This window comes from Corythoichthys intestinalis, chromosome 2 (genome assembly GCF_030265065.1).
Source record: "Corythoichthys intestinalis isolate RoL2023-P3 chromosome 2, ASM3026506v1, whole genome shotgun sequence".
NCBI lineage: Eukaryota > Metazoa > Chordata > Actinopteri > Syngnathiformes > Syngnathidae > Corythoichthys > Corythoichthys intestinalis.
In genome coordinates, this window is record NC_080396.1 from 10,598,098 (window position 1) to 10,610,875 (window position 12,778).

At 36.4% G+C, this 12,778-nt stretch overlaps 1 protein-coding gene across 3 annotated transcripts in view; it reads left to right on the plus strand.

Annotated features, from left to right (window-relative positions):
• LOC130912138 (synaptotagmin-2-like) overlaps window positions 1–12,778 on the plus strand; it is a 250,785-nt gene that overhangs the window by 198,377 nt on the left and 39,630 nt on the right. For all 3 annotated transcript variants that reach the window (XM_057830001.1, XM_057830003.1, XM_057830002.1), the window contains 2 exons: window positions 3–221; window positions 532–692. In XM_057830001.1, coding sequence (XP_057685984.1) covers window positions 23–221; window positions 532–692 — 360 coding nt within the window. In that variant the 5' untranslated portion in view covers window positions 3–22. The remainder of the gene's footprint in view (window positions 1–2; window positions 222–531; window positions 693–12,778) is intronic.

The window sequence follows — 12,778 nt, forward strand, 5'->3', positions numbered from 1 at the left end:
AGGGACTGTGTGTGCAGCCTAAATGGTTAAGTGGAACTTGTTCAAGCACCAGACAACGCCCATGGTCGCCGCTGCCAAGCCAACAGGGGCCAGTGCCTTGACTGTGACTCCTGCCCCTGTTGCACTCGTCTCTGCGGACAACTCCACCGAGCCGGTCAGCAAGAACGATGCCTTTGACGAGATCAAAAACAAGTTTCTGAATGAAATCGATAAGATCCCACGTGAGTACCCGACCGACTTCCAATCAACTTGTGATGACGAAGTCGGCGTTTTGGAATTGGATTTTGTGCTTTTGCTGCAGGCATCGGCCGCCTCATAACGACTTTATTCAGTATTGATCACTGGCTGCCCCCCCTAATGGCACAGAAATCTAATTTTCTCCAATCTAATCGCCTCTTACTAAATATATTTGGCCCAGAGCATGACATGGACCAGGTTAAATGAGTGGTCGGTCAAATGTCAAAGTATTTGTTTCTTTGCTTGCGGGCAAGGAATGTTTCACCTACACGTATATTTGTTGACTATCCTCAGTGCCATCCTGGGCCATCATTGCCATTGCTGTGGTCGCTGCTTTGCTTATTCTAACTTGCTGCTTCTGCATCGTCAAGAAATGTTGTTGCAAGAAGAAGAAGAACAAGAAGGGCAAGAAAGGGAAGGGTGACATGGGGATGAAGAACCTCAAAGGAGGAGAGGTATGTGACACTGGGAGAATTTGGAGGATTTGACTCATTTTAAACAGGTTCATAACTGCTTCAATGTGTATTATATAGGGGCATGCATTTGTTTTTAGGTCAAACAGGTTTGTTTTTCACATTAGGACCTGAGTGAGGATATGCTTCTGTCAGCTTTATAAGTGATTGAAAGAAACTTTTTGGATTTTATACCGGTGTTTTGCCAAAATTTCCTAAATCGGCGAAACCTTCTACACATAAGCGGAGTTTGGGTTGGGGGGGGGGGGGGGGGGGGGGGGGCTAATTGACTTTCCTAAATATAAAAAATTTGTAAAGCAATAAAAAAAATCAACAAAAATGAATGAAATGAACAAAAAACAATATTTTTAAAATGGCTCCAAATGATTTTTCGAACAGATCATGTTAGACGGTCATTTGCTTTGCATATTATTTAAAGAAAAAAAAAAAAATAGGGGAGGGCGATTTTATTTTTCAAATGATTATTTTCTTTGATTGAAAATATTTAAAATAATAAATATAACTTTTTGAAGGATTAAATGATTGCGACACAAATGTCGTACACTTAATATGGCACAAACACAAAAAGGATTGCTTCAATCAGAGAAAACTTTTTCAATGAAAAATTAAGTGTTCACATGCAAATTTTTCAATCTCAAATACTTTTTTCTTTGTTTGAAAATATATATTTTTTGATTGGAGCAACTTTTTGGGGGATTGAATGATTTAGACACAAATGTCACACAAAAGGGATTGCTAAAATCAAAGAAAACTTTTTAAATGAAAAATTAAGTGTTCAAATGCAAATATTTGATTCTCAAATATTTTTTCGCATTCATTCATTCGCATTTTCTTTTTTTGATTAAGTGATTTTTCTTTTGAAAATATATATTTTTTGTTTGAAGCAACTTATTTTTTGATTGAATAATAAAGACACAAATGTCCTAGCCAAAATGTGGCCCATACGCAAAACAACATCACTTCAATCAAAAAAGTTGCTTTAACCCCCCAAAAATTGACTTCAATACAAAAAAAATGAAAGAAAAATAGCTTTCAAATGCATTTTTTTTTGTTGAGTTTTTTAAGTTTCTAATTTATTTTTACATTCAAAGACATTTTTTTGATTGAAGTGAATTTAAAAAAATATATATATATTTTTTGATTGAAGCAACTTTTTGGGGGGGGATCGAATAATGAAGGCATAAAATCTACCTCCATATGACTCCGTCCAGGGGATACAATTTTTGCCTGGGGTAAATACATTGGCACGACACCGGCGGGTGGACCATATTCAATGAATGACGATCAAAGCGAAAAGTATAGCTGTCCTAAGCAGCCTGATTTAGAATTCCCCTCAAGAATGATGGGAAACAAAAAAAAAAAAAAAAAACGCTCATTTTCAACTTATTATTATAAATATTCTTGTAAGTTAATTTTATTGCTGACACTGCGTTTTAGGGTCATCCACATGTCGTGCCCCCCCCCCGCCCCAAAAGTCAAACTCCGCCTATAGTTCTACATTAGTCAAATTTGACACCCAAAGTTCTACCGTGAGATCTAAACGTGTTTTGTTTATATGCATACAGGCAGAACGTACGAAAAAATGCCTTAAGAAAATACTTAAATGTAGTTATATCAAATAAGGACAGGTTAAATACGCTAAGTGACTAATGTGGTCAACTGCTTCAAAGCTAACACAAAAAAACACAATGGTTAAAAGTATTAGAGGGTATTACCATAGGCGGAGTTTGACTTTGGGGCAGGGGGGCCCAACATGTTGATGACCCCGAAACGCAGTGTCAGCAATAAAATTAACTTACAAGAATATTTATAATAATAAGTTGACAATGAGTGTTTTTTTGTTTCCCATCATTCTTGAGGGGAATTCTAAATCATGCTGCTTAGGACAGCTATACTTTTCACCAAGATTGTCATTCATTGAGTATGGTACGCCCGCCGGTGTCGTGCCAATGTAGTTACCACCGTTAAAAATTTTATCCCCTGAGTGGAGCCATATAGAGGTAGATTTGTGTCTTTATTATTCAATCAAAAACAAGTTGCTTCAATCAAAATATATATTGTCAACCAAAAAAAAAAAAAATCGCTTCAATAAAAAAAAAAAAAAAAAAAAGTGTTTGAATGTAAAAATAAATTAGAAAGTCAAAAAACTGCCCAAACATGCACGTGAAAGCTATTTTTCTTTGATTTTTTTCCTGTTTTTTTTTAATGAAGTCATTTGTGTTTGGGCCACATTTTGGCTAGGACATTTTTTTCCTGTATTATTCAATCAAAAAAAAAGTTGCTTAAAAAAATATATGTTTAAAAAGAAAAATCACTTCAATCAAAAAAAGAAAAATTTCAATCATACAAAAAGTTTTTGAATGCGAAAAAGTATTTGAGATTGAAAAATTTGCATTTGAACACTTAATTTTTCATTGAAAAAGTTTTCTTTGATTGAAGCAATCCTTTTTGTGTTTGGGCCATATTAAGTGTAGGACATTTGTGTATCAATCATTTAATCATTCAAAAAGTTATATTTATTATATTAAATATTTTCAATCAAAGAATATAATCATTTGAAAAAAAAATTGCCCTCCCCTAATATATTTTTTTAATGAAAATTATATGCAAAGCAAATGAGCATCTAAGGTGCTAGTCACATGATCTGTTCGAAAAATAATTTTGACCCATCATAAAAGTTTTTTTTTTTTGTTCATTTCATTTTTGTTGCAGTTTTATTGCTTTACTATTTTTATATATATATAGGAAAGTCAATTACATGCAATGACACTTTTCGGGCACCAGGGGGGGCTTGGCCCCCCTTTAAAATCCGCTTATGGGTAATACATGCAAAAAGTATCTTTGAGGCAATGAAAAGGTTCTTAAAAAAAAATAAAAACAAAAATAGTGAGTACTCGTCGCTTCTAACCGATGTGCGCATACGTGCGGACGCTTGCGCAAGTGCGCTGAGCATTGTGTAGGACGTTTCGCCGCGTAGTAAGGAATGGCCGAACACCGGTTCACAAATATGACATTTTAACACTTGTACAAAGTTGATAAAGAGTATTGCAAAGTTGTTTCTTAAACTTGATTGGTAAATGCTATTCATTCATTTAAAAAAGAAAATGACATCACAGCAGAGGTGAGTAGTAATGCGTTATATTTACTTGAGTTACTTTTTGAGAAAAAAGTACTTCTAAGAGTCGTGTTACTAAGCACAATACTGTAAAATATGATAAATTGGCTTTACTTAAAATAAAATTGAAAACTGGCTTTCCTCTTTATTCTACATATTAGATTTAACTTTTTTTTTTCCCAGCGATGCCAACAATAGCTCTGCCAGTTTCACCAATGAGACGTCACAACAATAATCCCATGACTCCATTATACCAATCAGACTCAAGCTTGCTGTACTATGATCAGGCTGGCCTCGTCAATCACGTGGAATCTTTAAAGCACAGTAAAAAATGAAGTATTTGACATGGAGCGCTGCCCTCAACAAGACTCGAAAACGCAGATTTTAACCTCTCTCACAGTTTTTATTTGGCACTGATTTACCTCGGAAAACTGGAGATATGATCCTTTTCATTTCATAACAGGAACTATGAAGGATCTATTCAACGATTTAAACTAGGAACTACTAGAGGGCAGTAATGCCCTTTGGATGAATGATGCTTCAGTTTTGCAGATTTTTTTTCTCGTATTTCTTTGGCTTAATTCTGTAATGTAATAGTTTATAGTACAGTATAATAATAACAGTACATCTTTGTGCTGAGAAAGAAAATCCCATTAAAAAAAAGATTAAATAACGTAAGAAGTTACTTACAATGTGACTCATTACTTGAATATTCTTTTCACCAAATACTTTTTTATATGTATTTCAGCACATTTTTGGATGAGTACTTTTACTGTTACTAAAGTAATATTATTTTTAGGGCTGTCAAACGATTAAACTTTTTAATCGAGTTAATTACAGCTTAAAAATTAATTAATCATAATTAATCGCAATTAATCGCAATTCAAACCATCTATAAAATATGCCATATTTTTCTGTGAATTACATATATATTCTGTAAAATAAATTGTTGGAATGGAAAGATAAGACACAAGATGGATATATATATATTCAACATTCAGTACATAAGGACTGTAGTGGGCATTTCACTCTACTGTCATTTAAATCTGTCTATGCTGTCCTCACTCCGAAGCGTCTACTTTTTCCAAAGCTAGACAGCTAGTGAACGACGCCTTAATAATCAGACTTCTTCCTTTTTCATCTGATTTATTAATAAAATGGCCTCAAAACATTGTCCTCTTTAGACCGTAGTAAAACTACAAAAAAACAGTACACAAGCATTGCATTAGCAACAACGTTAGCTTAGCACGCTATACACAGCAGGTTCACTAAACATAAACAAAAAGCGTCTCATACAAAAAATATAACATTTCGCTTACTAACATAATATGTACATTCTTTACAACAACCATACTTACGGACAAATCTTGTCCAAGGATCATATAAGCACAACATTACAACGTAGGCGTCAGCCCGAGACGTCGTGCAGTCATATTGAACTGGCAAGAAAGCAATAAACCATGTCGCAAAGCGACCACAAGAGTTCGCTGTTAGACAGCACAATAAACCTTGCTGTAAAACATACCAAAAGGCAGAATACTGTCTGAGCGGGACATGTGCGTTAATTGCGTCAAATATTTTAACGTGATTAATTAAAAAAATTAATTACCGCGCGTTAACGCGATAATTTTGACAGCCCTAATTATTCTGAAATAACGCTACTCTTACTTGAGGAACATTTTTGGCTACTCTACCCCCCTCTGCATTACAGTATTTCAACTCCCATTGATATGTCACTTTGTTTGGACTGAGGTTAATAGTTTTATTATTATCACGCCGGCCTGTTCAATCACATGGCGTCTTTAAAGCACCATAAAAAATAAACTATTTGACATAGAGCTGTTGTACACATTACTTGGAAGCAAGGATTTCAATCCCTCTCCCAGTTTTTATTTGATTCTGTTGATAGGACCATTTTAAATTCACAGAAGGAAATGTGTTTTCTCCACTAGAGGGCACTCACACTATTATGACCTAGGCCTGTTCAATCACGTGGCGTCTTCAAAGCACCATAAAAAACAAACAATTTCACACAGAGCGCTGCCGTCAACATCTCCCATCTCTCTCCCATTTTCTTATTTAATACCGATAGACTACGGAAAATCAGATATGATCTTTTTACATTTACGGTAGGAAATGTGTTTTCTCCACTAGAGAGCACTCATTCTCTTTGAACAGGTGATATTTAATTTTTCTAGATTTTTCTAATTCCATTATTTTTGTGTATTTTTTTGGGCCCAATGTGGTCACGTAATAGGTTATAGTACATTATAATAATAGTACTTCCTATAGATGTTGTTGTACTGAGAAAAAAAATATACGATTGTAAAAAAAAAAAAATAATAACATTGACAAGAGTTAGTCATTATTTGATTATGCATTTCACCGATACTTCTTTACTTGTACTTCAGTACATTTTTTAGGATGACTACTACATTTACTTGACTCATATTATTTTGAAGTAATGTTTTGACAAGTGAAATTCCCCTGAATTGGTCAGGCTTCTTACTACTTTTAAACATTTTAACTAGTGCTGTCAAATTTATCGCGTATCGCAGATTATAATGACGCCGTTTTTGCACATTGAGAGCTAAGAGGCAGAGAAAAGCGAGTGGACATAGGCGTTCATTGGACCGCACCGTTTATTGGCATAACCTTCGGCAACTCCTTCAACAACAAACATAAGTATTGTGGCGAGTGACGTAGGGAAGAGTGACAGGAGATGATCTTTTTTGCTTAACACGCTTAATTTAACACAACGCAGAAAATATACCATTTGCAGCCACCACTGACAGTCATGGTTGCCCAACTTCCCATCATGCATTTGGGCGGAACAGTTAAGTCGCTACAGTATAATTTAGTGAAAGCAAAACAAAATAATATTCCTATCACTCAAAAAAAATAATGTTCACAAAAAGAAAAGTGCTCAATGCAAAGAGAATTGGCATTCCCAATCAAATTAGCTATGCAAAATACACATAAAATTTATTCAGACTTTGGTCAAACTCTATTCAAACATATCCTTTAGCTCAACAAATACACTGGATGGCAATATTTAGTCACAATATATAAACTATCAGAGGTCTCGTACGTTGTGGAGTCAACACTCAAATGAACGTAAGGTACAATGAATCCGGAAACTACGGCGTCAGCTGAGCGGAAAAACACACTCGTTGGCTAGATCTCTAATTAATTTAAAACTCGTCATTGAAACCTTGTGGTGTATTTCAATCACTACCTTACGTAGTTAAAGACACTTTGGAAGAACGGCAGGGAGCCCATGTGACGTCCCACTCGGCGACGTCAACAATGGGGAGCTACTAGTTTATTTTTTGATTAAAAATTTTACAAATATTATTAAAACGAAAACATTAAGAGGGGTTTTAAATATAAAATTACTATAACTTGTACTAACATTTATCTTTTAAGAACTACAAGTCTTTCTATCCGTGGATCCCTTTGACAGAAAGAATGTTAATAATGTTAATGCCAATCTTGTGGATTTATTGTTATAATAAACAAATACAGTACTTATGTACAGTATTTGGAATGTATATATCAGTCTTGTGGTGGACTGCAGCTATCGAATATTTTAGTAGTCAATTAATCGATGCACTAGTTGGTTCGAATAATCGAGTAATCGGATAAGGAACATGAAAAATTAAAATACCTGAGCTGAGGCTCAAACGGCATAATGAGGATCTATGTACAACGAAAGAACAGTTGGCTAACTTACATAGAAAAATTCCACTAGCTTAAATGCTATAAAATGCAAATTTTTTTTTTACAATGCTCTTAACAAATGGTTCAGACACATATTCCCACATAAAATGGCTAAATATACTTTAACCTCAATTCTGAATGCATTAAAAAACATTAGCTCAAACAAAAACTTACATTGGTCTTAACAGGGAGCAGTTGGATTCAGCCCTGTGAAAAGAGGCAGACCAGAGGGCAGCGTATCCACCCTAATCAATAAAGCTAGATGCCATCACTTTCAAAATAAACCATTACAACGCCACTTTAATTAAACGAATACTCGAAGCAACAAAATTTAGTTTGAATAATTTTTTCTAATCGAATACTCGAGTTAATAGTTTAATTGTTGCAGCAATAGTCTTGTGCCTTATCTTTACATACTCAACAATAAAATTTACAGAAAAATATGGCATATTTTAGAGATGGTTTGAATTGCAATTAATTACGATTAATTGAAATTTTAAGCTGTGATTAACTTGATTAAACATTTTAGTCATTTGACAGCCCTAATTTTAATGAGGATTTATGTACAACAAAAGAACAATTGGCTAACTTACATAGAAAAAGTCCACTAGCTAAATGCTATAAAATGCAAAAAAAAAAATTTTTTTACAATGCTCTTAACAAATGGTTCAGACACATATTCCCACAAAAAACGGCTAAATATACCTATAACCTCAATTCTGAATGCATTAAAAAACATTAGCTCAAACAAAAACTTAGCTTACGTTGGTCTTAACAGGGAGCAGTTGGATTCAGCCCTGTGAAAAGAGGCAGACCAGAGGGCAGTGTATCCACCCTAATCAATAAAGCTAGATGCCATCACTTTCAAAATAAACCATTACAACACCACTTTAATTAAACGAATACTCGAAGCAACAAAATTTAATTTGAATAATTTTTTCTAATCGAATACTCAATTTAATCGATCAATCGTTGCAGCACTAGTCTTGTGCCTTATCTTTACATCCCAACAATAATTTACAGAAAAATATGGCATATTTTAGAGATGGTTTGAATTGCAATTAATTACGATTAATTGAATTTTAAGCTGTGATTAACTCCATTAAAAATTTTAATCATTTGACAGCCTTAATTTTAACATAAGTGATGAAGAAAAACTCTATCCAATAGTTTTGCAATCCCTGGTCACATGTTTGTTACTACTCTTTGAACTACAGTGTACAGTTGCTGATGAGTAAAGGCTTTATTCAATGGCCTTGTAACCAGGTCAGTGTATTCTCCATAGATGAAAAAATATACGAGTCGTACCAACCATGATCATGTTTTATTTTTCTCTCTTCTTTTGTTATGTGATGTATTTGTCATGTATGTTATTGTTTCTCTGTCTTTTTCTCTTCCTCTCTCTCTTCCTCACTTGTGCTCTGGGATTTGAGTGGAAAATGACATGTCCTATCTAAACAGCTCAGCCCCCAATAATGCTTTCTCACCCTTTGAAGAGTGATTATAAAAATAGCTTTCAGAACAATTGTTCTTGCGCAGGTCTTCTAATTATTTTTTTTTTTTTTACACGCCTCAGTGATGATTTGACGACTCATTCAGTCTTCTAAAAGAGAAGTTATTTTAAGGCACAATGGATCTGCCGCGCAAGATATGATTGTGCTAATGAGGAGGTTGGCCTATCTGTCATTTTCCTCCCTCCCTAAAGTGTAGCTGACTGCATTTGCTGTGATTACCCTTCTTTGGTGTCTGCTGTGAGTTCAATCTCTTCCTTTGTCTCTGCTCTCCTCCTTCCTGCTTTGTGTCTTATATGTGCTCCGTGTATCTTGACTGTGGTGGACTTCTCTGCCTACGGTAGGTCTGATAGCACGCGGCGCCCCTCTCTGGCCGCTCTGAGTAAGCGCAGACTAGTGCAGAGGGGGGGGCTTTGGGGGCGGGCTGGGCTTGAAGGGATGGATTGCAGTGATGATGTCAATGAGTGCTATGGCTTCCTTAGTCCTTTGCAAGCTTAGGTGCTGCCGGTGCTTGAGGAATCTTTGGGAGCAATTAAGCTGCTTCGCAAAATCCACTGATCTGACATGCCGCACCAATTGCTATGTCTTGATGTAGAGATGGTTCTCTTAAGAAATGTGACCCCTGACAAAGACCCGTTTTTTTTTAATGCAAATGGTTTGAAATGAACATGAAACCCTTCCTTTGATTGAGCTTTTTGAATGACTAGTGCACTCAGCAATTCACTAGTGATCACTAACATGCATGTGCAAGGGCTAAGCTGGATCATGTCAGACAATGGCAACCCACCAGTGAACTTTGGGCTTGTTTCCACCATCATGGCACCAATTCAAAAGATGATCAGCAACAATGAATTCCTCTGAATTCTACTCACTGGCGTCCCACTTGTGCAAACACGCTCAGAGATCCACGACAGACCAGACTTGTTTGTTTTGTATCTCTTGACAAAGGCCAGCGAACGCCCTTGCAGTAGGTAACATTGAATGGCCACAACTTGACTTGAGAGTAACTTTCCTGGACGACCCATGCTGCTGATATACGAGGTGACAGATGAGAGAGAGACGGTGTACCTGAATGTTTGCCCGAAACGTGCCGTCCGTACAAACCTGATTTCAGTTCATCCTAAGAAACGCAGTTACTATATCTGTTTCTTCTTGATATTCAACCCGTGTGGAGCAAAAGGGCATTCATCCAGACATACCGTGTCTTTATCCCTCCCCAAAAAAACTAAAAAATCTTAAGGCAGTATGATGAGTTCAGACATTTTTGGTCCTGACAAAAATGTGCCTTTTTCAAACTGCCCGTGTCAAGCTACAAGGTAATTCATCTACGTCGGCCATCAGAAAGAAACATCCCCTGCATTTTCTGGCCTGGCATGTTTGAATGAAATGCATTGACCACAACCAAAGTAGAGAATGCCACAAATAAGGACAATCATTTGAGTTTACAAGAGGGCGAGTTGTCAAGCATGCAAGCTAGACCGCATGCAAACAAGACAAGTGAAGAAAAAATAAGTGGCGTGAAAATGTGTGTGTGTTTTATCTGTGTATGCGCCCTGTTCCAGCTCACCTCTTTCAGCTGACCAGAGAGTAGCTGGACCGTCTGATTTTTTATGAAGACATCCGTGTTTTCTCAAGATGACAGCCATAGGAAAGTCAGCAAAACTCTACTTGAATCTAAACTGAAAGGACAATTTAAGAGCAAACTGCTAAAGCTCGTAGAATAGGAGGTATGCGGAAAATTGGATGAAATGTGGTATATTCTCCCATTTGCACTTAAGTCATTTTTTTAAACACCTGGCTTGCGCACTTTCAAGGTTATCCTATCCAGACTGAGCGTAAACCCTTTAAATCAGTGGTCCCCAACCACCTTGCTGCTGACCGGTACCGGTCCGTGGCGCATTTGCTACCGGGCCGCAGAGAAATAAATAATTTATTGACGACTGCAATCTGGCCTGTGGCTCTTGACTAGGCATGTGCCGGTTACCGGTTTCATGGTTTACCGTGGTGTGAAAACGTCGCGGTTTCAAAACCTCTAAAATTTTCCGTCAAACCTTAGTACGGTATTCGCTATTTTTGTGTGTCAAAAATGCAGCCAGAAGTGGCTTGGCGCGGCAGCACTCACCCCCTTCCGGTATGATTTCACTTCCCATCATGCATTGGGGCATGGCTGCAGTATCATTTACTGAAAGCTCAACAAATACACTAGATGGCAATATTTAATCACAATATACAAAGCCACAAGTCTTTCTATCCGTGGATCCCTCTCACAGAAAGAATGTTAATAATGTAAATACCATCTTGAGGATTAATTGCCATAATAAAAAAATACAGTACTTATGTACTGTATGTTGAATGCATATATTTGTCCGAGTTTTATTCATTTTTCTCTTAATGCATTGCCAAAATGTATATGATGGGGAAAAATTATCAGGAATGATTGGAATTGAATCGGGAGCAAAAAAAAAGCAATCGGATCAGGAAATATCGGGATCAGCAGATACTCAAACTAAAACGATCGGGATCGGATCGGGAGCAAAAAAAAACTTGATCGGAACAACCCTAGAAAAAAGGGATGCGTCAAAGATCGCTAATTGCGAAAGATGATCTTGCCCTAAGCACAAATCCACGTTCACTGGATCAAGGAGAGGTCTTACTCCCAATGTTTTTGTTTTAGATGAAACATTTCCTCAACAATATTTACATTTAACTTATACATTTTTAACTAACTTATTGATTTATGAATTCTTTGTGTTCTTTTTAACACAAAGGCATGACATCATGTAGACTAGAGTTGACACAGTGGCTGAAAATGGCGAAACTTCACTTGAGCTTTTCCACCCTCAAAAAAACAAACAAAAAAGTCATGCAGTATAAATTTTCAAAAATTGTATTCAGAAGTGTTTTTACTTTTTTATAGAAATTATTTTGTTCTTGCTCTAATCTTGAGCAACTTGAGCTGTGGCTGTGGGTGTAGTCTATAAGTTATATTTAATTTAATTTTATTCATAATATTTGATTTTTTTTATTGATAACTTATTTATTTTAAGAATATATTCGTGTTACAATTTGCAACTATGTTCTGGAAAAAAAAAAAAATCCTGTTCAATGGAAAAAAAGTTATTTTTTTTTAACCCATCCATCTCAAAATAACCCATTTTGGAGCTATAATTGCCAAACCGTGATACCGTGAAACCACGGTATTTTTGCTCACGGTTATCGTATCGTCAAAATCTCATACCGGCACATGGCTACTCTTGACACATCAATATCCCTGTCTACGATATAGACTTGTAAAGATTTGTATTGGTCGCCATCGAGTGGTTGGCCACAATTACTGGGGTGTTGGCACACCTATAGCAGCCCAGTGCCAGTCTATGTAAACAGCAACTTTAGCTGCAGTTGGTTGTGTGCTGCAGGCGGAAACGTCTTTGGACAGCTTTTTTACGGGGAAAAGGCCACCTGCTGAGCCAGAAGAGGAGCCTAAAACCAAGTCCATTGTGCATAATATGTGGCTAAAAGCTAGCAAACAAGGTAACAAAAGCGAATGCACTGAGAGTAGGGATGGGAATCGAAATCCGATCCCAATTTCGAACCAGTTCCTAGTGTTTCGAGGCCTCAACATCACAATGAAAAAGCCTTAAGGATCCCTTTAAGGATTCCTAAAGACGCATATTGCATCGTGACTGTCTTGTTGTCCAGACGCATCAAACTAGCATGGC